This window comes from Chiloscyllium plagiosum, chromosome 5 (assembly GCF_004010195.1).
Source record: "Chiloscyllium plagiosum isolate BGI_BamShark_2017 chromosome 5, ASM401019v2, whole genome shotgun sequence".
Classification (NCBI taxonomy): domain Eukaryota; kingdom Metazoa; phylum Chordata; class Chondrichthyes; order Orectolobiformes; family Hemiscylliidae; genus Chiloscyllium; species Chiloscyllium plagiosum.
In genome coordinates this window covers 101,652,059-101,677,138 of record NC_057714.1, presented here as the reverse complement: position 1 = coordinate 101,677,138, position 25,080 = coordinate 101,652,059, and the positions used below count along the sequence as shown (strand labels likewise).

General features: G+C 40.3%; 1 protein-coding gene across 2 annotated transcripts in view; it reads left to right on the top strand.

Moving 5' to 3' along the window:
• nom1 (nucleolar protein with MIF4G domain 1) overlaps positions 1-25,080 on the top strand; it is a 68,155-nt gene that overhangs the window by 5,201 nt on the left and 37,874 nt on the right. The window contains exons 2-5 of one of the 2 annotated variants that reach the window (XM_043690707.1): positions 11,825-11,961; positions 15,027-15,222; positions 17,469-17,540; positions 24,362-24,472. In XM_043690707.1, the coding sequence (XP_043546642.1) occupies positions 11,825-11,961; positions 15,027-15,222; positions 17,469-17,540; positions 24,362-24,472 (516 nt within the window). Of the gene's footprint in view, positions 1-11,824; positions 11,962-15,026; positions 15,223-17,468; positions 17,793-24,361; positions 24,473-25,080 lie in introns of both variants that reach the window. The other variant, XM_043690706.1, reaches the window with a different exon arrangement.

Here is a 25,080-nt window from a genome sequence, read left to right as displayed (position 1 = left end):
GTTGTCCGCTGTAGTGGTTGGTATATTGGGTCCAGGTCGATGTGTTTGTTGATGGAGTTTGTGGATGAATGCCATGCCTCTAGGAATTCCTTGGCTGTTCTCTGTCTGGCTTGCCCTATGATAGTAGTGTTGTCCCAGTCGAATTCATGTTGCTTGTTGTCTGCGTGTGTGGCTACTAAGGATAGCTGGTCGTGTCGACACGACCAGCTATCCTTAGTAGCCACACAAGCAGACAACAAGCAACATGAATTTTCCTGGGACAACACTACTATCATAGGGCAAGCCAGACAGAGAACAGCCAGGGAATTCCTAGAGGCATGGCATTCATCCACAAACTCCATCAACAAACACATCGACCTGGACCCAATATACCAACCACTACAGCGGACAGCTGAAACTGACAACCGGAAGCGGCAGGGACAGACCACTATAAACACCGGAGGAAACATCAAAGAAGCGCTTCGCAGGAGGCTCCCAAGCACTGATGATGTCGCCTAGCCAGGGGATGAAACATTTGCAACAAAAACTTCCAGCTCGGAGAACAGAACCACAACAACGAGCACCCGAGCTACAAATCTTCGCACAAACTTTGAAGATATAAAAGAGACCTAAGGGGCAACATGTTCACGCAGAGGGTGGTACGTGTATGGAATGAGCTGTCAGAGGATGTGGTGGACGCTGGTACAATTGCAACATTTGAGAGGCATTTGGATGGGTATATGAATAGGAAGGGTTTGGAAGGATATAGGCCGGGTGCTGGCAGGGTGGGACTAGATTGGGTTGGGATTTCTGGTCGGCATGGACAGGTTGGACCAAAGGGTCTGTTTCCATGCTGTACGCCACTATGACATCCCCTAGCAGCTCACTGATGTTACCTCGCCTGGTGACGAAATGTCTGAGAACAAATCTACCAGTTCAGCGAGCAAACTTACAATCTGAAATTAAGCTCCATTTGCCATTCCTCAGCCCACTGGCCCACCTGATCAAGAACTCGCTATATTCTCAGAAAACTTTCTTTTCTCTCCACTATACCATCAATCTTCATGTCATCTGCCAACTTAGTAACCATACCTATTAAATTCTCATCAAAATCACTTTTATAAATGATGAATAACAGTGGACCCAGCACCAATTCCTGCTGCACACCACTGATCATGGGTGTCCAGTTTGAAAAAAACCCTCTGGCTTCTACCTTTAAGCCAATTTTGTATCCATTTGGTTAGCTGTCCTTGGATCCCATGAGATTTGACCTTACTCAACAATCCACCATGCCGTTCCTTGTCAAAGGCCTTGCTAGAGTCCATGTAGACAACAGCAACTGCACTGCCATCCTCTACTTGGTCACCTCTTCAAATGAAGTCAATCAAATTTGTAAGACACAATTTTTCACACACAAAGCCATGCTGACTATCTCAAAATAACTTTTGCTTCTCCAAATGACTGGAGGTCCTGTCTCTTGGAATCCCTTCTTTAAAACTTAACCATCACTGGTCTACAGCTTCCAGGCATTTCGCTGCAGCCTTTCTATAAGGTTAGAAGCTGTGAATTCTGTAGTGAGTCCCTCCCAACACTCCTGATTTGTTCCTTTTGTGAATAGTGGACAGGTACTGAGGATATGAATGAGCTACGTGCCTCAGAAATCTCGCCTCTGGCCTGCTCTTGATGCATAATGATTAGGTGCATGATCAAATTCATGTAAAGGTGCACCCACCCACTGGCCAGGGATACTGACAGTGGAGGATTTTGGCAGTGGTAATGCCATTGAATGTCAAGCGATGACCAAGGAAATGCCAGTGGATGAGATGTCTGGATTTCCAGAAGGTCTTTGATAAGGTGCTACAAAGGAGGCTGCGAAACAAGGTGTGTACCTGTGATGTTGAGGACAAGGTGCTGGCATGGATAGAGGATGGCTGACTGGCAGAAGGCAGCGAATGGAGATGAAGGGGTCATTTTCAGGTTGGCAGCTGGTGACTAACTGAGATCTGCAGGGGTCAGTGTTCGGACCACAACTATTCATATTACACATTAACAATCTGGACAAAGGAACTGAGGGCATTGTTCCTAAGTTTGCAGGTAATGCAAAGATAAGTGGACGGGTAGGTATTGTTGAGGCAGTGGGGAGGCTGCAGAAGCACTTGGGCAGGGTGGCAGAGTGGACAAACAACTGGTAGCTGGAATACAATGTGGGAAAGTTTGAGGTTGTGAATTTTGGTAGAAAGAATTGAGGTACAGATTATTTTCCAAACCAGAACAGGTTTTGGAAATCTGAAGCACAAAGGGATTTTGGGGTGTCAGTTCAGGATTCTTTTAAAGTTACCATGCAGGTTCAGTTGGCTGTTAGGAAGGCAAATGCAATATTAGCATTCATTTCAAGTGGTCTAGAATACTAGAACAGAGATGTACTGCTGAGGCTGTCTCAGGCTCTGGTCAGACTGTGTTTCGAATATTGTGAGCAGTTGTGGGCCCCATATCCAAGGAAGGAGGTGCTGGCGTTGGGGAAGGTTTGCAAGAATGGTAGTTTGTGTCTGTGTCAGTACTGAAGGATGAACAGGGATCTTATTGAAACTTAAAGAATACTGAGTGTCTGGGATAGAGCAGAGATGAAGCAAATGGTTTACAGCATTTTATTTTCTGTTCTTTTTGAATCATTCATGGAATGAGGGCATTGCTGGCTACACCAGCATTTATTGCCCATTCATAATTGCCCAAAAGGCTGTTAAGAGACAACCACATTTCTGTGGGTCTAAAGTCGCCTGTAGGCCAGACAAAGAAGGATAGCAATTTCCTTCCCTGAAGGACATTTCTTTTTCCCGCAATCCACAATAGATTCGTTGTCATCATCAGACTCTGAATTTCAGATTTTTATTGAAGGCAAACTCCATTATCTGCTTTGGCAGGTTCCAACCTGAGTCACTGGATTAACACTAGGCTATTGCCTCCCGTTGCTTGCGGATCCTGCAGCCTTTCGGACTGAATGCCCAGTTCAATAATTTTAGGGCCATGTCCTTTTCCCAAACCCTCTCACATCAGGCCTTGTCATCACATGGGCTGCTATCACAATCGAACTATTGTCATCTACTAATGGTCCCCAATAGCAGCTAATGATTCTTCCAGGCTGACCATTACCTATTTCTTTGTCTGCTCAGCTGTTTTCTCCCCCTCTCTTTCACGTACTCGCTCACTCTGTCTCCTGCGGACTCCATCTCCAACTGTCGTTTATCTCGGTAATCTAGTGAATCTACTTCAGCTCTTTCTTTGTCTTTTAACAAGAAGCTGAGATAATGTTTACTGAACTTGTCCTCATTCATCAATAGATTTGTTTTAAAGGTGTCTGGAACTAGCTCCAGTATTGCTTCTCTCCTCATTGGCCTAGAAATGTAGTGATTAGGAGTTTTTCCCTTGCACGCTTTTTTTTCATCTTCCTTGCCTTTTGCAGATTGTTTGAATCCTGGATGAATTTGAATTTGTTACTGTTGAACAAATGAAAGACCAAGTTGTTCTACAACCGCACTTCCTTTTGGGTGCTCTCTGGCTGATTTCTAAGGTGGAATTGTACTATTCATAATTTTTGACCTATACTTTTTCCAAGCTAAAATTTAAATCAAAACACTGATCCATCAATGCAATATTGCTCATGGGTCCATTTTCTGTTGAAATCTTGTTCAGCCAGTTGCTTCCCAATTTTAGTGTCTTGCTGCCATCCTTGTTGGACTCCTCACTCAAGTTATCTGGAACAATGTCCTGAAAGTCTTATTTCGAAACATCAAAGTTTCCAGTTCAGGAAGTAACCACTCAGCCAATCTTATCTCTGTTGAATTTTTATAAAACCAAACCATATTTAGTCTTGTGCACTGAATAAATGCTGCATTATGCCCTGCTCCAAACATTTCTTCAGTTTCTTTTAAAATTATCATGCAAAGACTTTTGCTGCAATATCAAAAGGCAGATGTTGCCATTGTTGGAAACGTGAACAGGTCAGGCAGCATCTGTAAAATTGGATGTAAATATGTTTCCCCTACATCTTTTCAGTTTGTGACACTTTTAAATGGATGGTGACATTGGCTCTGGTTCCCCAGCCAACTTAAATTATGAACATTCTTTTTTGTTAATTCTATTAAATTGCACCTGGACTTGCCTGCTCCAGTGGAAAAATTGTCCAATTTATTTAAGAGAACACAGGGCCCAGTTTTAATATTGCAGGTGAATGAGCTTGAGCGAGTTAAAATCTCAGCCCATAACTCTGAAATTGTGCCCAATCTGATTGTAAAGGATCGAGAGTGTATTAAAATAACAGGTATGAGATGTCCTCAGGCAGTCCTTAAGTTTTATCTATAAAACTTTCTTAGTCCTGTTGCATTTAAGTTCAAAGCTACTATTGTTATGGACCAGGCCAAGATCCCCTTGAATAAAGTAGCCCAGACCCGTACTTTTCTAGTTGTTTTAAGCAGATGTAGAGTGGATATTCTAGGAGTGATGCAGCTGGCCCAACCACTTAGTTTTAAACAAAACAGAATTTATTTGCAAGATTACTGAATGAAATACAAATGAGAAAACAGAATAGAGAAAACATCACTATTTAAAAATGCAATCGACTATCGCAACTTAATGATGCTGTTCCAAATGTCTGCAACGGTCCCCAAAAACACCCCGTTGGCAAAAATGAAAAAGGTTCTAACAAGAGAGAGATATGTCAGAGAGATTCAGCATAGAACACCTTCCATGTGGCTGTTTCTTTTTGATTCTCAGCTAACAACTGACCAGTAGCCTCAAAAAAACTGACTGTTTGCTAAAAGCAAATCAAACCAACCAGAGAGCAGCTGAGCTGGGCGAGCTGGCCGCTCCCCTTTCATCATACAAGTGTTTGTTTAAAAACTTCTTCAAGTAGATAAACCCAGAGATTTTGGAATCTATGCATTTACAGCCCTTCTGGGGGAAAAGAAAAGGACAACGTAACATGATTAAAGGAGCTTCATCGTTACACCTCTCCCCACCCCCTCCACCCTTTTTGTTGAAAAAAAGAACCATCAATATCCAAAGATGGCTTCATTTTAAAACCCCTTAATCTTACACTGTACACTACAAACACCCATATACATTACATTGACAATAATCACACAAACATGCACTACTACAGTCTGTTTTACCCCTGCTACCGAACACCCTCCATTTCTGATTCAAGTCTTGACAATGTGTTGGCAGTCACGTTTTCTTGTCCGGCCAAATGCACAGTTTTCAAATTAACTGTAACAACAAGTTTCATGTAAATAGTCTGGAATTTTTGTCTTTAAATTTCTCCACAAACTTTAATGGGTTATGATCAGTGTATATAATTGTCTCAGATACATTACTGATAACCTAAACATGGAAATGTTGTAACACCAATACCAAGCTCAAAGTCTCCTTCTCAACTGTCGAATATTTCTGCTGATGAATGTTCAATTTCCTGGAGAAATACCTGATAGGTCTTTCTATTTTTCTCCTCATGTTCCTGTAAGAGAATAATACCGACTTCCACATCACTCGCATCAATAGCCACCTTGAATGGCTCTGCATAATTATTTGTGCCTAACACTGGGGCAGTGGTTAACACAGCTTTCAGGCTGTCAGATTTCCTTCTGACAGCCTAAAGTTCATTGAAACTTCTTGCCTTTCTTTAGTAATTCGGTGAGTGGAGCAGCCAGCTAAACTTTGGTCCGTATTTCCGATAAAATCCACTCAATCCCAAGAATCATAGTCCTGCTCTTTTTGTTGATGGTATGAGAAACTCCCCAATTACCTTTGATTTTGCATTCCATGGGGCCATTTGTCCATGTCCAATAACATGGCCCAGGAAGGTGACTTGGGCTTTGGCAAATTCCCTTTTAACCAGGTTTATTACCAAGCGTGCTTCCCAGAGTTCAAATAATTCTGATAAATGTTGCAAATGTTCCTTCCATGTGTGAGTAACAATCACCAGGTCATCAATAGATACAACACAATTGGATTATTTGGAAATGACCTTCTTGGTTAGTCTCTGAATGTGGCTGGTGCACTTTTCATACTGAACAGCATGAATTTAAACTGATATAATCGATTCAGTGTTCCGAAAGCCAAAATTGTCTTTGCTCTTTCAGAAAAAGATATCTGCCAATATCTTTTTGAGCAAGTCCAACTTAGAAATATAAGTTGCTTGTCCCACCTTTTCAAACTTGGAATCAGATATGCATCCGTCTTCGTCACTGCATTGACTTTGCAATAGTCCACACAGAACCACTGGGTACCAGCTGGTTTTGGCACCATTACTATGGGTGAGCTCCAGTCACTGCAACTCACTTTGTATCATCTTGGAGCATGAGTTCCTTTTCCACCTGTGCCAACTTTAGAGGGTTATGTCTGTTAGGGTATTGCTTAATCAGAACAGCATTTCCTGTATCTACATGCATAATTAGGTTAGTACTTCCCAGCTTATTTCTACATATCTCCCCACGTAATAGTGAAAACTCTTTCAGGTCGTTTTGATTTTCCTCTGGAAGGTAACGCAATAATTTATCCTAATTTTTGAGAACTTCCTCATTGTCCAACTTAATTTGAGGAATGTCCAATTCAGAATCCTCTGAACTTAATTTTTTACTTTGTGGTATAACACAATCTCGTTTTGCTTTTCTTCCCTGTCAAAATACCTTTTCAGCATATTCATATGTCACACCCTGAGATTTCTTTCTGTCTGGAGTCCTTATCAAATAGTTCACCTCACTTGATCTCCTTTAGACATAACAAGGTCCACTAAACCTTGCTTTAAAGGTTCACCTACTACTGTAAGTAGCATGAACACTTTATCTCCAGTAGCAATACTGCAAGTTTTTGATTTCTTGTCTGCTTCCTGTTTCGTTGTATGCTGTGATACTTTTAAATGCTGTCTGCCAACTCCCCCGTTCTATTTAATCATTCCCTAAAATCTGACACATTGTCCAAGTATGTAGATTCTGAATTATGATTTTATCAGTTTCTCCTTCATCAATTTTAACAGTCCTCTCACTTCATACCCAAAAACTAATTCAAGTGGACTGAATTTGGTCAATTCATTTGGTGCATCTCTGATGGTAAAAAGTACAAATGGAATTTCTTTATTCCAATCATCTGGACAGTCTTGACTATAAGCTCTCAACATGGTCTTTTAATGGCTGATGCTACCTTTCCAGAGCTCCCTGTGATTCTGGATGTATGCAGTAGATTTGAATTGTTTTATTCCTCGGCTGTCCATAACTTCCTTGAATAATGTTGATGTGAAGTTTGACCCTTGATCTCACTTTTTCTCTGTAGGTAGTCCATCTCTCGTAAAAAAATTGAGTAACTCCTCTACAATTCTTTGAGCTGTGAAATCGCTGTGTAATGCCTTTGGAAATCTAATGGACACATCCATTATTGTTAACAAATACTGATTCTCACTTTTTGTTTTACGTAAAGGTCCTACACAATCAGTTAAGACTTATGTAAAAGGTTCTACAAATGCAAGAATAGGTATTAAAGGTGCGGGTTTTAGTACAACCTATGGTTTTCCAATTGTTTGACATGTATGACATGTCTGGGAAAATTCAACTACATCCTTGTGAAGTCCAGGCCAATCAAAATGTTTTTGTATTTTAGCTTGGGTTTTTCTTACCCCTAAATAACCACCTGCTGGTAATTCATGTGCTACCTGCAACAAGACTTTTCCATAACCCACTGGCAACATGACTTGATGAATTTTTACCCATTTTTCAGCTGCCTGAGTACATGATGGTCTCCATTTCCTCATTTTTAAGATAGCAGCATTCAGAGATGCCTCTAGACGATTTTTCTGTGTGCGACTTTTGATGCAATTTGTTTAGTTTCTCATGTTTCTGCTGTAGCTCAGTTAATTTCTCTATGCAAAAGATGTCTGCTTTGTCGTCTATTTGCTCCTGTTTTATCAACCATTTAATTCCATTTCAACTTCGTTATCTGTAACCTTTGATCTCTCCTGGTTCAACTGGTGACTTTGTGGTCTTATTACCACACAGTCTGGAAAAATCCCAAGATATGTGTCCTGCAATAGTTCATTCGCCTGAGTTTTCACTGGCTTTTCAAACACAGTAGGCAGCACTCCTACCTGTGAACCAGCTATATCATTAGCATGGACATTGTATTCTGGAGCTAAGGGTTTTTCTAGTACTCCTACCATGACTTCTCCCCTTTTCACTGGACACTCTAACTTCAGTGTACATAATTGAGTGCTCGTCTCACTATGCATTCCCGTTACTAGCACCTTTTCTGGTAGTAGTCCTTTAGAGCTGCATATCTCTCATCTTTCAACATCACAGATTGAGAGGATCCTGTATCTCTTATTTGCTACTCCTGGCCTATGTGAATAAACTTACCTTTATAGGTATATGGCTTAAGAAGATCTGGCACTTCCTCCTTAACCAACCTCCGACCAGCTTGTACATTCTGGTGCAGCCTTTTAGCCGTCTGTGTTTTCTGTTACCACTCCAACAAAATTCACTGGCTTATCCTGTTTTCCTCCATCTGGCTACCCAGTGCTTTTCCTCACCTACCAACACTGTGATTTCATGTGACCTACTTTATTGTAATGAAAACACCAGAGCTTTTTAACTTCTCTTTTTACCTTGTGATAAATTATCCTTATGATCTTCACTGAGATCTACCTTCCCCCTACAACATGAGCAATTCTCTTTCCCCAATTTCTATCCCTCACAGATTGAAACTGAAGTTGGAAACCAAACTTTGATTTATGAGCCAAATCATTTCAGCCAGTTCAGTTGTTAATCTTGCAGTTGTAACTCAGTGCTCTTGCACATGAGTTCGCAGTACCTCAGGAACTGAATTTTTGAACTCCTGTCTAAGGTGCAACTATTTAAGTTCATAGTCCCTCTCTTCCTTTCCTTTTTCTCTTTCTTCTCTCTTTCTCTTTTTGTTCTGTTAAAGTGATTCATTCTTTTTCTGCTTTTAATCATAATTCAAACAGTTTCATTTCTTTTGCCCTTTACTTGGCTTTTGCCTCTAACTCGAGCTACTTCATTTTCAATTGAATTTTAGCCATCTCTGAAGATCCTGATGGTGTTTCCAGCAAATTTAAATGCTGAATTTTTGCTGTAATTGTCTCTCCTTGCCTTATAGAAGGAGGCAGCTCCAACTCTAACTTGACTGTTAATTCCAGCAGCTTGGCCTTATTCACCTTCTCTAAGGCTCCTAAAATGTCGCCTTCCACTCCCAGAAACCTCTTGGTGACTTAAAGAGCAATTGCTACAGCAAGCAATGTTTAAACCAACCAAAACCAACGCCTGGAACAAAAGACACGAACACCTACCACTTGCAGTCTTTGAGTTGAGCAACCCTAATCCTAAAATGGAACTCAAGAACAAATCCCACAAAGAGCCCCCAGTCTGTTTTGGATCAGGCCAGATCCCCTCAAAACATTTCAAGAAAGTAGCCCAAGTCCTAACTTTGCTAGTTGTTTTAAGCACGTGTAAAATGGATATACCATGAATGGTGCAACCAGTCAAACCATGTAGTTTGAAGCAAAACAGAATTTATTTGCAAGGTTACTGAATGAAAAACAAACAGGAAAGAACAGAACATAGGATAACTTAGCTATTGAAAAACCCAATCGACTCTTTCGCACTTAGTGTTCCAAATGCCTGCAACAGTCCCCATAAATACCCGCTTAGATAAAAGGAAAAATCAAACACAGTTTCTTACAGGAGAGAGAGATTCAGCATTGAACATCTCCTTCCATGTAGCTGTTTCTTTTGGATTGGAGTCATAGAGATGTATATCACGGAAACAGACCCTTCAGTCCAACTTGTCGATGCAGATCAGATATCCTAACCCAATCTAGTCCCACCTGCCAGCATCCGGCGCATATCCCTCCAAACTCTTCCTATTCATATACCCATCCTGATGCCTTTTAAATGTTGCAATTGTACCAGCCTCCTCCACTTCCTCTGGCAGCTCATTCCATACACGTACCACCCTCTGCATGAAAAAGTTGCCCCTTAGGTCTCTCATGTATCTTTCCCCTCTCACCCTAAATCTATGCCCTCTAGTTCTGGACTCCCCCACCCCAGGAAAAGACTTTGCCTATTTATCCTATCCATGCCCCTCATAATTTTGTAAACCTCAATAAAGGTCACCCCTCAGCCTCCGACGCTCCAGGGAAAACAGACCTAGCCTATTCAACCTCTCCCTATAGCTGAAATCCTCTAACCCTGGCAACATCCTTGTAAATCTTTACTGAACCCTTTCAAGTTTCACAACATCCTTCTGATATATTCCAACAGTGGCCTAACCAATATCCTGCACAGCTGCAACGTGACCTCCCAACTCCTACACTCAATACTCTGACCAATAAAGGAAAGCGTACCAAATGCTTTCACTATCCTATCTACCTGTGACTCCACTTTCAAGGAGCTATGAATCTGCACTCCAAGGTCTCTTTGTTCAGCAACACTCCCAAGGACCTTACCATTAAGTGTATAGGTCCTGCTAAGATTTGCTTTCCCAAAATGCAGTTCTCAGCTAACAACTGACCAGCAGTCTCAAAAAACCGACTGCTTGCCGAAACCAAACCAGACCAAAGGCTAAGCTGGGAAAACTGGCCACTCCCTTTTATTGTACAAGTGTTTGATTAAAAACCTAAAAGCTTCAAGTAGATAAACCCAGACATTTTGGAATCTTTGCGTTTACGACCCTCTGGGAAAATAAACAAGCACAACCTCACCTTGTTAAAGGAGCAGCGTTGCAACACTGTAACTACTGCAAAGCTTCCGTGGGCGGCACGGTGGCACAGTGGTTAGCATTGCTGCCTCACAGCGCCAGAGACCCAGGTTCAATTCCCGCCTCAGGCGACTGACTGTGTGGAGTTTGCACGTTCTCCCCGTGTCTGCGTGGGTTTCCTCCGGGTGCTCCGGTTTCCTCCCACAGTCCAAAGATGTGCAGGTCAGGTGAATTGGCCATGCTAAATTGCCCGTAGTGTTAGGTAAGGGTAAATGTAGGGGTATGGGTCAGTTGCGCTTCGGCGGGGCGGTGTGGACTTGTTGGGCCGAAGGGCCTGTTTCCACACTCTATGTAATCTAATCTAATCTAATCTAATTTGCAGATGCCTCTCCAGACTGTACTACACTGTGACACCCAATTTGCCCCACTGTTAGTTATTTAATACTTAAAAATCAGTTCTTTTAGTTCAGTGATGCTCTTTGGAGTATTTCTCCTAAGGTTAAGTTGATGTAACACCACGATATTGCTAATGCTTCTGTTTTGCTGTGCAGAAGTTACATAATGCCCAATTGTTGATGATTGTGCCTTTGAAGTTGCTGCTAAATATATGCAATCAGAATAGCAAATTCATATAGATGGTTATGTAATAGTTTTCCGTAATAACCTACTATCTGCAATAGAGTGATGGCCTTTCAATGTGAAATAGATCTCAGAAGACTAGAGTTAGATGAATGCTGAAGATACAATTTTGCATTTGGAGAGAAGTCCTCAACTGTGTTTTTATGCCCCCCTCACCCTCATTCAGAACTCCAGTCCCCTGCCATTTAAATATTTCTTTGCTAAACTGTGATCTCAGTATTAAGTTCATGAAGGGATCTGGAGAACAAGGAAAGCACCTAATATTTAAAATATTCAATATTGCTATATAGATATCTTACTCAACACTTTGAAGCCTTCTACAAAATGCATGCTTTTCTAATGTGGATGTCCTTCAGATATATTCATTGTAGATTTTTTTCCATGTTTTATAATTCAAAAATACTCAAGTTACAGTGTTAGATTTCTCATAACATGTTCCATCTTGCATTAGGAGCGAATATCAAATGAGGGCACTGATTCCAGGAAGTATATTCCCCTGCAGTTGCATGAAAAGGCTGAAACTATTGATGCAAAGAAAAAGGAAGAACTTCTAAGACTCAAGAAGAATATAAAAGGACTTCTTAATAGGTAGGAGTATGGAAACATTCTACTGTTCAACAATGGCTGTTTTTGCAGGCATTATCAGGTGGAGCAGTGTACAGGCATTGGCAAGATAGGCATGTCTAATACTGAGGCTGACTGTGTCACCTAAAAGATCACAGATGTTGGTGAAATTCTGAGAACGGTTTAACTCAAGAAACCGGGTTCAATCAAGTTTTGGAAATCACTTGAGCATGCTCATCAAGCCATGCATGTGCAGTTCGCTGTCGGTTGCCATCTTGAAAGAAGGCTTGCATTTAGAACACACTCCAACTCAAATTGAGTTGCCATTGATTTTAGGAAACCTTGTTTCATTTAAACTTTGCAGAATAATAAGTGTTCCTTGTTTTTATAAACCAGGGCCTTGGAACCAAATTATTAACCTAACAATCCAACACTGCTTTCCTGTTCTAACATTTCTAATCAACTTGAAATATGTAACAACACGCCTCTGGAGCAGGTGGGACTTAAACCTGGGTCTCCTAGCTCAGATGTGGGAACACTGTCACTGTGCTATAAGAGCCCTTCCTATTCCAACAGATATCTCGTGGTGTAAATTATTTCAGCATTTTCTGGTTTTCCTTGAGATTAACTGTGATATTGTAAAATTTGAGCTTTGCTGAAATGTGAGCCAAATGTTGGAAAATTTAAAATCGAAATGATTCACAAATACACTGCTGTGTTTCTGTCATTTTCGGTATCATTGTGATTAAAAATGGGCAATTTGGAAGAATATCAGATGATTGCAATGTGACTAGTCCAGTGATCCCATTTTTATTGTGTTGTGCAAACCAGGGCCAAGTGAATCTCACCTTTTTCTATTCAGTTCAATTTGTGATCTTTTAATTGAGATTTGTGATGCAAAAGAATTCATTATTTATGACTGAATGCATGAAAGGTCTGACAGATAATTGGTGATTTATTTAAAACCGCTTTTACTCAGACCTGCAAATAATGGTAGTAATTGAATTTGGAGATTAAAATGGGAACAAAACTTCTGTATGTTCATATTTCCTTGTGCACGAAGCAAAGCAGATGTTCCACTTAATAGGCAAACTCTATCCACATGATTCTTCAGGATATGAACTTCCTTTCGGTTCAAGAAGTTCAAATGCTAGTCACTGGGATGCAAGGCTTGGCAGAAGCACAGAAAATTAGAACTGCTTTTTTATTCAAAAAGTATTTAATGATGTTAGAGATGCTTCAGACCAGTTTTAGTGAACCTTCAAGTGTACTTTTTGGTTGCTTGCAACAGAAACAGGACTGAATCATTGGGGTCTGAGTGATATGGGAGATGGTAAAATTTTTGGCGTGATCAGACTAGATCCAGGGAGGTTGATCCCAACGTCTGGAGGATCCCACTTCATGGCACATCTGTGATCTATTTACAGGACATTTCTGCACTGTCAATGATCACTGAAATGCTACTGTCTTTCCAGGCTCTTTGCTTGCTGTCATAGCACTCGTTCATTTTTACTCTGTACCTGAATGTTCACAGCACCCCTGCCTTGCCTTGGCTTGACTTCGTGCTCTTTGTCCCTTTTGCCAGAGATAACAGGCTCATTTTACTATTGTTTTGCCTTGCCATTTAACACAGACACAAAGGCACAAAACTTATCATGGTTGTCAGCAGGCCTCTGTCAAGTCAAGGGAATAGCCTTTTGTCAGTGAATCCCAGTGCAGTAAGTCAAAGGCAGCCTTTGATGTGGGAAGGGACTTGAATATGGTATGATTGGACATGATTGGTCAGCCATTTGGAGCAGTTAGTCAGGTTACTCTTAATCCTTGTGCAGAAGAGCTGAATATCGAACAGTCTATTATCCATCTTCAGTCTTGTTAACCTATTGTGGTCTGTTTCTCTTGTGAAATGAGAGGGCCATGTATGAAGGCACAAGGAGGCCATTTAACACCATTGTTTCTTCATTAAAGGTATAGTGCTTAATCCCACACCCATAGGTTTTTTTTTATTCACAACTCCAATACCCTCTTCATCCTCTCTGACTTCTTTCAAGATTAGTTTTGAAATTGGCTTTTATCCACTGAGCGTTCCTTGTACAATGTTAAACTGAAACAAGAGTTAAAATATCTCAAATTATTTTAAATCTATAATCATTAATTTAATAGTGGAGGATCATTTTTCTCACTCTACTATGTCAAAATGTCCCATCATCTTGCAAATCTCTATTTCATCAACATGTAACCTTCACTATTCCAAGGAGGACAGTCCTCATGTCTAAAAGATCCAGCAAGCAAGGGGAGCAACAGTTGTCCCCAGGTCAAGATTGTTTGTCCACTTGGACCTTGCACTATCATCCTTTATTTCTTGACTCTCCCACAAAGCTTTCCTAACCTTTGTACTTCCTGATAAAAACCAAAATAATCCTGGATGCAGAAATCAGAAACAAAAACAGAAATTGTTGGAAACATTCAGCAGGTCTGGCAGTATCTGTGGAGAGAAATCAGAGTTAACATGTTGGGTCCAGTGATCCTTTCTCACAACTCAAGGATCTGAGGAAGGGTCACTGGATGCGACACATTAACTCTGATTTCACCCTACCGTTTCTGCCAGACCTACTGAGCTTTTCTAGATATTTGTTTTTGTGTACTTCATGATAACTTGGTAAATGTCTAACCAATATCAATTGATCTGTAATACTAATTCCATTACTTTCTTCACAGCTGCTGCCTGATCTGCCAAGTGTTTCCACAGATTTTTGTTTTTTATTTCTGGAATCCACAGTATTTTGCTTTTGGTTTGCCATGTAATAAATTATCTTGCCACTTTGTAATGTTGATGTCCTGCATTGTGAGCCTTAACCCTGAATCTGGTTGCTTCATTTAAAAAGATAAGACGAACGGTATGCCTCCTAGTATTATTTAAAAATAAAGTGAAGTATCTAGTATATAACGTATAAATTGTTTGTACAGCGTGTGGTTGAAACCACAAGAAAAATCTGCATTATTTTGACAATTTGGAATGAATAATGCTAATATTTTTGGGTCTTCATTCATTCAATTATGAATTTAAGTTAAGCCCTTTTTTGTGGTTTTAGGTTGAGTGAACCTAATATGGCCTCTATTAGTAGTCAGCTTGAAGAGTTGTATATGAAAAACAGCAGAAAAGATATGAATGATGAGCTAACGGATGTCACCCTTGCGGCCTGTGTCACTCCAGCCTTGATGCCTAACAGATTGATGATGGAACATGTACTGTTAATCAGTATTCTTCATCACAATGTTGGAATTGAGGTAACGCTACTATTCAAATTGCTTATCAAAACTGTCCTATAAGCTAGATACTTTTAAGTTTGTAATATTTATGTTGCTGGCAATTTTAAAACTTTGGTTGTAAGGCTGACTATAAAACTGCAGAACTGCATGTTTGAGACCAGAGGATCATAATTGGTAAAGGTGCTAGAAATCTGAAATAGAAACAAAATGTTGCTGAGTAGTTCGAGTGCTTTCTGCGTAAATATCATTTTGGTTACAAATTAAGAGATGCTAACTGGAACTCAATTTTTTTTTGTTTTAGCATTAAAGAAAACGAAGCAGCTACAATTTGAAGTTATTTTGTTCACTGAATAAGACTCAGCATTACTGATGAAATCTAAGCATTAGTGAACCAGATAATATTAATGTTTCTGAATAAATAAAGACATAACTATGATATTTATTAATTTTGTCCCCAAGCACCTTGTGCTCAAAAAATATTTGAGAGTTCAGGCCAACCACAGAATTTTGGGCTGTAAAGTATCTTTTTATTTTTCAGTATTTTGATTGTGGTCTGAAATGGATAAAGCAAAGTTTTAGAAGCTAAGCGTTGTTGAAGGTAGCTGTACATATAAATGAAAGTTACCAAACACTCATTGTAAATCCTATATACACAGTTGTTTGTGCAGCCAGGGGGCTGTGTACAAATGGGCCTACGGCTGACCCACAAATAGCTGATTGTCTTTTGGAGCAGTGATCAATTGTCAATGATAAAGGCTTTCGGGTCTTTGATAACTGACTTGCAGGCTGAACGGTTCAAGAATATGAATGTTCTTGGGTGGGGTGGAGGGGAGAAGCTGTTGGATCTTTGGCAGGGAAGGACCTGCTTTTTTTTATCTCTGCAGTAAAAAGTATCTCAAGCCTGAAAGCATCCTGCTTATTTTCCCCTTTGGTGTAAGCTCTGATTTTTGGTAAGTTAGAGACCTTTACAAATGTGAACTAATCACACTGCCTTATGCAAACAAATGAAAGTACCTAGGGAAGGAAGATCAGGAAATAAACTTTCCACATCAGCACAAGAATCATCACAGCAAATCCTGTGGACAGAGACCATTGAAGTGCCTTCACAATCTTTCCCTGTGCCTACAACCCCTCTATTTTTGTTGTTGTTTTTATCTGAGTGTAGAGGGGGAGTTTATTTGGGCGGGCCGGGGTAAATAAAGTTGTTCTTCATTTTTTACTTTGGAGAGAATGTATTTATTCATAATAAGTAGTCGTTCTTGTTAAGTACAGTCACCCGGTTTTGTCAATCTGGTGTCTAAAAGATCCATAAATTGGGGAATTCTGCATGCATTGTAAAACTTAGCTTTTGTGACAACTCTGGGAATAGTGCCACTTGTTTTTTTTAAGCTACCCCAGTGAGGTACAACAACAATGATCAAAACTCTTCTGTTTGTATCCTTGTCACCAAGCGCCAATGTTAGAATTTTCTCAGAAATGGTTCTTCCTTTTTACAGTTATAATGTTGCCTCTGCCAAGAACGTATAATGGTTGCACTCATGGTCTCAGCTTATAAGTGCCATTTGGGGAACTGCAAGCCTCTGTGGAATTGTACTTGGGCAGAGTTAGCATATGAGTGTGATTAGAGGACAGAATTAGGAAGTCACAAACAGCATCGTAAAAATATTAATGTGGATGAGCTGAACAGCGTCACCTGTTCTGTGCTGTACTTTCTATATGTGTTCTGAGAACCAGCTAAGGTAGAATGTTCTGTAGATTTAATCTATTTGTCAATTCCATGATTGCAAGAAAATAAACCAAAGCTTATTGAAATTTGTTTCCAATCGAATAAGATGCAATGCATTTTGCGTGTTTTGAAGTTTTATTAATGGGATGTGGATAACCTTGGGAGTTGCAAGATTGAGTTGAATCTCGTTCCAGATTTTGGAGCCAAATAACTAGGCTCCACTGCTTAGTGGAGTGAATCCACCAAGGCATTCTTGAAGAAAATCAGATTTCCTATGGTGTGCTGGGCAGCAGTCATCACTCAACCCACTTCTAAAATTAATTATAATGCTGTACATGGGAGCTGACTATGAAAATTTGTACTTCATACTATCACAACAGTACCTACAATAGGTTGTAAACTGCTTTGGGTTGTCGTGAAGTAAGGGAAAATGTTCAATAGTTTTAAGTTTTGTTTGTGACAGAGGAATTTTACTAGTTCCAATGCTTTATATTTGCTCAGTGTGTTAAGTTTAATCAATATGCCTTGTGTTTTACAGGTTGGAGCCCATGTTTTGGAGGCAGCAGTGAAACAATTTGATGAACATTGGAGAAAAGTCAGCGAAACCAAAGAATGTGATAATCTTATCAATTTGATTGCACACTTCTATAACTTCCATGTGATAAACTCTGTGTTAGTGTTTGATATTCTTAAAAAACTCACAAGCAACTTCAAAGAAAAGGACATTGAGCTTATCCTTCTTTTATTGAAAGAAGTGGGATTTACCCTTCGGAAGGATGATGCAGTGGCATTGAGGGATTTGATTCTGGCAGTTCAAAGCAAAGCTAGCAGTGTTGGTAAACAATTCCAAGATCAAACAAGGGTAAGACAGATTTCATGATTTAAGGAAACTCTCAAACACGGGCATGAATTAAAAGTTATGTATTAGTGTTACAATGCACAAGACAGTAATCGTAGGGGACTTCAATGTGCCGGTGAACTGGGAAAATCAGACTGTTAGCAGATCTCAAGAAAAAAGAATTGGTGTAACGTATACAATATTGTTTTGTTTTGGAGCAGCTTGAGGTAGAGTCCACTAGGAACAGGTGGTTCTGAATTTGGTCATGTATAATGAGAAAGACTTGATTAGAGATGTTAAGGTGAAGGAAGCCCGAGGTGGTAGTAACCGTAATAATGGAGAAGGACCTTTTATATGCGTTTGGAATGGGAAAATCAGATTGGCAGTGAATCTCAAGGAACGGAATTCGGGGAATGTCTATGAGATGAATTTCTGGAGCAGGTTGTGGTAAAGCTCATGAGAGAACAGGAAATTCGGGATTTGGTGATGTACAATGAGGCAGACGTGATTAAGGAACTGCTAAAGGAATCCCTTGGGGCAGCAACCACATTATGATAGAATTCAGCCTGCAGTTTGAGAGTGAGAAGGTGGAATCAGATGTAACGGTATTACAATTGAGTAAGGTTAACTTCAAAGACACAAGGGAGGGGTTGGCCAGAGTTGGTTGGAAGGGGAGCCTGGCAGGAAAGTTAGTGAAGCAGTAACAACAGACGTTTTTGGGGGTGATTTGGGAAATTCATCAGAAATTCATTTCAAGGAAGAAGAGAGACATACCTGTACTAAAGGGAGGCTGAGGCAACCATGACTGAACAGGGAAATCAGAGAGAGCAGAAAACGAAAGGAAAAAGGATAGTAGGAAATCTTTTTAAAAGCTAGCAGAGAATGATTAAAAAGGCATTAAAGGGGAGGGAGGGCAAGAAGCTGAAATGAGAATAAGCCAGCTTGTAATAATGAAGATTACAAGAGATTTTTTTTAAGGCATCTAAAAAGTGAGAGGCAAGAGTGATCTTTGGACTGCTGAAAGGTTAGGCTGGAACAAAGAAATGGCAGAGGAACTGAATAGGTATTTTGCATCAGTTTTCACAGTGGAAGCACACTAGATCTTCGAGAGTCAAAGGACAAAGGTGAGTGGAGTGGCCATCACTAAGAAGGTGCAAGGGAAACTCATAGGTCTGATGGTGAAAAAAATTCACCCGGAGCAAATGGACTACATCCCAGAGTTCTGAAAGAGATAACTGAGGAGATTGTAGAGGCACTCACAGTGATCTTTCAGGATTCAGTGGAATAAGGGAGGGCCCCAAAGGACTGGAAAATGGATAAGGTGACACCTTCTTTTAAAAAAGAAAAACCCAACTAGCTACTAATCTATCCTACAAACAACCAAAACATAAAATAGGATATCATACATTTTTAACAACAAAATAATTAAATAACTAGATGCATGCTCAAAATAGATTTACATCAAGTCATAATAAAACCCGTATTTATATGGGATTCCTTCTCCTGGGGGTCCCCGAACCAGCCAGAACCATCACCACAGCCAGACAAAAGCCCTGGATAGTATGGCCGAGATATCTGTGATATAGTTTAAAAAGGGCTGCCATGTTTTATAGAATAATTCCGTTTTTTGGTGCACCATATTTGTAAGGAAGTTAAGGGGGATATATTCCATGATTAACCTGTGCCAGTTCGCAAGTCCTGGAGGGCCTTCAGCTACCCAGTTCGCTAAAATATTTTTCGTTGCACAAAACGAAACAATGGTAAATAATTTCCTCTCGTGCATGTCCAGGGAGGGAAAATGTGAAGAACCCAAAAGCAGGGACACTGGATCCAATCTAATCTCCATACCCAAGATCCCTGTCAAGGCATTCGCTACTCTATCCCAATACCATGTTATGGCCTGTCCATAGAAGTTGGCATTCTCACGCATTGTCTATTTTGAATTTAGGACATATTGGGGTTGCTCCTGCTTTGAATTTTGCAAATCGTTCAGGTGCCGTATGAGCCCTGTGGATTATCTTTGTTTATAATAGAACTCAGGTTATTCAATTAGAGATCTTTCTGGCATTTTCCCAGATGTTCTCCCACATTTCTGATGAGACTTCCAACCTTAATTCTTGATTCCAGGTTTTAAATCGTTCCATGTCATTAGATACTTTATTATATAAGGAGTGATAAAGAGTACTAACTGAGGGGGGCCCTATCGGCCATAGCATTCCCCTTTCCCTCTCCGATTTGTAGGGGTAAATTACCAGTGTGGTGTCTTTTGTATGTCGTCTCGTATTCAGAAATACTGAAAAAGGTCCTTGTTAGGCAATCCAAACTTCTGGTGCAGCTGCTCAAAGGACATCATAACCTCCCCATCGAACAGATCTCCCAAGTAGAGATACCTCTGGACTTCCACGTTTTATATGTAGCATCTGTCACCCCGATTGAAATTCCAATGCTCCCACTATAGGAGTATAAGGGGAGGTTTTTTTGCACATTACCCTCACCTTGTTGCATTATCCTCCAGGCTTTAATTGTATTTAATACAATAAGGTTTTTACAATAGTCCATAGTACCTCTCATCTTGTCCATAAATAAAAGATTGATGAGGGGACATTTTGCTTGGGAGGTCTCAATATCTAGTCAGATTGGGTCTCTTGTGACACGCAATCAATCAGCTACATAGGACAATAAGGAGCTCACTTGATACCTCCTAAAATCTGGAAAGTCAAATCCTCCCCTTACTTGTGGAAGCTGCAGCTTTTCTAATTTAATAAGGGGCCGTCTATGGTTCCAGATAAAAGAGCCAAGCCAGCCGTAAAGCTTACGCAACACCTGTCTAGGTAGCATCAGGGGAGCATTCTCATAGGATATAAAAGACGAGGTAGGATATTCATCTTAACTAGGGCTACTCTGCCTAAACAGAATGTTGGAAGATCTCCCCAGCGTTGAAGGTCCTGTCTTATTTTCTCTAAGTGCACAAAATTAGCTTTATACAGCTGTGCAAATACTGGGGTGATAAAAATACCTAAGTACAAAAATCCTTCTGGTGATCAGCGAAAGGGAAAAAAAGATCCGTCCGGTAAATTAGATACAATGGCAAGACCTCCCAATGGCACAGCCTCAGATTTCATAAAATTAATTTTATAGCCTGAAAATATACCAAATAAGCTGATCACTTGGATTGGCGGGGCACGGACATTGAAGGATCACATAAGAAGAGGAGGACATCGTCCGTATATAGAATGATTTTATGTTTGCCTGATCCAACCCTCGGAGCTGTTATGTTCGGGTCAGTTCGTATAGCTTCCTCCAGTTGTTCATTCACTAGCATGAGTAATAATAGTGAGAGAGGACATCCCTGATGACATCCCCTGGCAAAACTAAAGCTATCCAAACTTAGACAATTAGTGATCACCACTGAAACCCATATACTAAATACCTCTCCGATACCAAACCTTTCCAGTGTATAAAAAAGATATGGCCATTCTACCCAATCAAATGCCTTCACTGCGGCCAAGGAGACAACTAACCCCGGTAGTCTTCTCTGTTGACAGGCTTGTACCATGTTTAAGACCCTTCTAATATTATTAGTTGACCTGCGGCCCTTTATAAACCCCATCTGGGCCTCTTTTATGATGTGTGGTAATCTTAATGCTAACATTTTAGAAAGAATTTTGAAATCCACATTTAGTAAGGATATAGGTCTATATGATGAGCAATCTTTGGGGCCTTTCCCTTTTTAAGAATAAGCAAGATATTTGCTTCTCTCAACGAAGGTGGGAGGCAGCCCTGAATATGTGAATAATTCTACATACCTTGGGGGCGAAGGCATCTCCATACATCCACTAGCTCAAGCTCCTTATTCAGATCCGCCAATTGTCTAGATCGCTCAGATATACCTGTAGTGCTCTTAGCTATCCTATCTGTCTCTGGGTCCATAATGAGTGGCCCGGCCAGTTCCCCTATAAATTCTTTATAGAACTCAACCTGGAATCCGTCTGGTCCAGGCACTTTGCCACTCTGAAGCTGCCTAACCGCGTCGAATACTTCCTGGGTTGTCAGGGGGGCATTCAAGATCGACACCTGCTCAGAGGTTAAGCCTGGAAGGGTCAAATTTTTTAATCTTCAGTTCTATCCTCTCAGTCCTGGAATTTATACAGTTCAGAGTAGAACTTTCTAAAGGCTGTATTGATCTTTTTACGATCACAAGTCAGGGTACCAGCACTTTCTCTATTGTACGTAATGGCTCGAGGAGCCTTTTTCTTTCTAAGCAAGGTCTGCTCGGTATCTGCCAGGCTTATCGCCAGATTAATATAACCACTGCTTTGCGAATAATACTTCCCTCTTTGCTGTTTGAGTAAGTGTGGTATTTAAGGCTGACCTAAGGGCTGTGATCCTTTGTAGCTTAGTAATGGAAGACCTGTCAAGATATGCTGCCTTGAAGTGAGCCTTGAGCAGGCACTGTTGTTCTCCCTTTTGTTTTTTCCGGGTCACAGAATATGAGATGATCAAGCCTCGCGCATAAGCCTTAGTGGTCTCCCACATCATTGAAGGGTTACTGGCCGTACCTGAGTTAATTTCCCAGAAGGTTTTGAATTCCTGCAAAAAATACTTTATAAATTTGCTATCCTTCAATAAGAAGGGATCCATATGCCCATGTCGGGGGCCTATCCCATCGTCCCTAATCTTGATTTCTATATATACTGAGGCATGATCAGAAATAGCTATGTTGTCTACTTTACAAGACAGTATGGAATTCAATGGGGCAAAGAACAGATCAATTCTGGATTAGAGTAGAAAGTAAAGTCTCTACCTTGGAGGTGAAGGCACCTCCATACATCCACTAGCTCAAGCTCCTTATTCAGATCTGCCAATTGTTTAGATCTCTCAAATATACCTGTAGTGCTCTTAGCTATCCTATCTGTCTCTGGGTCCATAATACAGTTAAAACCTCCTCCTATCATTGTATGGCGGACTCCAAAAGCCATCAACTTAGAGAATACTTCAGCTACAAATTTAAAGTGGTGTGCCGGGGAGCAATGAAGATTCAAAATTCCATATTCCTCTCCATGTGTTAGGTTTTGATCAATATATACCGTCTATATATTGTTTGATTCTCAGCTTAAACACAGAACAAATGCCTCCTAGTTTGCCCCCATCCTAGGGAAAAGATCCTTGTCATTCACCTTATCTGTGCTACTTATAATTTTATAAACTTCGATAAGGTCACCCCTCAACCTCCTAGTCTTTCTAGTCTTATTTTTATCCCTCAAATCCTCCATTCCCAGCAACATCCTGGTAAAGCTTTTCTCATGATTGAATGCAGGAAATAAAACAATGAAGTTGCTGGAAAATCTTGTCAGATATGGCACCATCTGTGGAGAGAAAGCAAACTTAATGTTCCAAAAGAAGAATAAAACAATATATATGACTGTCAGAATGATCTCCAAACAGTGAAACATTTCTTCAACCCATGTTCTTATACTGTCTATTTCAAAGACTCTCATCCGGAGAATTGCATATGTCTAAAAATATGCAGATTACTAACTAAACTAATAAGAGTTTAGTTAGAAACAGAATTAAGGCTTCAAATCCAGAATGACTTTTTGAACATTATTTGATAAATTTCCTTCATCCTGGGAATCTGTTACATGAATCACCTCTGCATTACTTCTCATGCAATTATATTCTTCCTAAAGTAACGAGACTAAGCTACTGTACACCATATTCCAGATGCGCTTCTATCATCATCCTGTATAACTGTAGCAAAACATCCCTACTTGGATAGTCCATTATTCTTGCATAAATGACAATTTTCCATTTACCTCCCTAATTGCTTGCAGTGCTTTTATACTAACTTGTTGTGACCCGTACACCAGGACGCACAGATACAGCTGTATTCTGAAATCTCTCCATTTAAACAATGTGCTGCTTTGCTATTCTTTCTGCCAAATTGAATAACCTCTCATATTCCCACATTTGTACAGCACTTGCTAAAATTTTGCCTGGTCAGTTAACCTATTTGTATCCCTTTGTGATATCCGTATGTCATTTTCACAATTTTCTCTCCTACCTAACGGTGTAATCACCAAATTTAGCGAGTAAACGTTCAATCCCCTCATCCATATAATTGATTTTGATCTTAAATAATTGAGGTCCCAACTTTGATCCCTGTAGGACTCAATTAATTACATCCTGGCAACTTGATAATGACCCATTTAGTCTTTCTCTGTGTCTCCCGCTAGCCAATGTTACCCTGTTCATTTGTAAACACCTCTCTCCCCCCAAAAAAAGCACTATGTGCTCTTATTTTGTGTATTAACCTGACAACTTTGGAATTCCAAGTACGCAATATGTATGTGTTCTCCTTTAGCCAGGTGCTTTGATCATCTGATTGGACTGCCTATGGAGACAACTTTGGCTCCAAACTCCTCTAATTTTTAGAGCAAATTTGTTTAACGCTGGTGAGAAGATCAATTGAGACTGAAGTAATGATCTTCATATTCTGTTGGTGAATGTTAATTTTGTTAAATGGACTAAAACAGCCCAGTGGATTCCTATGTATCGACTGATTACAGTGCAACTCTCCTTTCCTCTTACAGATCCGTTTTATGCTGGAAACAATGCTGGCATTGAAGAATAATGATATGCGAAAAATTCCAGGCTATGATCCCGAACCTGTAGAAAGGCTTCGGAAACTGCAAAGGAGTCTGGTATGTAGTCATGTAATTAAGTATCTGTCTTTATAAATGCAGCATATTAAATTTGTGATATGTACTTGATTAATCGATGTCTGCTGCAAGTTTCATCTAACTTGGACTTTTATAAAAGTGCAGTGAATCATAGGCAGTATGCACATGCAACACCACTCCACTCATATCATTCAAAGGAGTGATATTAGAATTAAGAGATGGAAATGTGTTGCTGGAGAAGCGCAGCAGGTCAGGCAGCATCTAGGGAACAGGAGAATCGACGTTTCGGGCATTAGCCCTTCTTCAGGAATGAGGAAAGTTTGTCCAGCAGGCTAAGATAAAAGATAGGGAGGAGGGACTTGGAGGAGGGGCGTCGGAAATGTGATAGGTGGAAAAAGGTCAAGGTGAGGGTGATAGGACAGACCTGGAGTACTGTGTGCAGATTTAGTTTCCTTAATTAAGAAAGGATGTACTGGCACTGGAGGGGGTGCAGAGGAGGTTCACTAGGTTGATTCCGGAGTTGAGGGGATTGGCTTATGAGGAGAGGCTGAGTAGACTGGGATTATAGTCATTGGAATTCAGAAGAATGAGGGGGGCGGATCTTGTATAAACATATAAAATTATGAAGG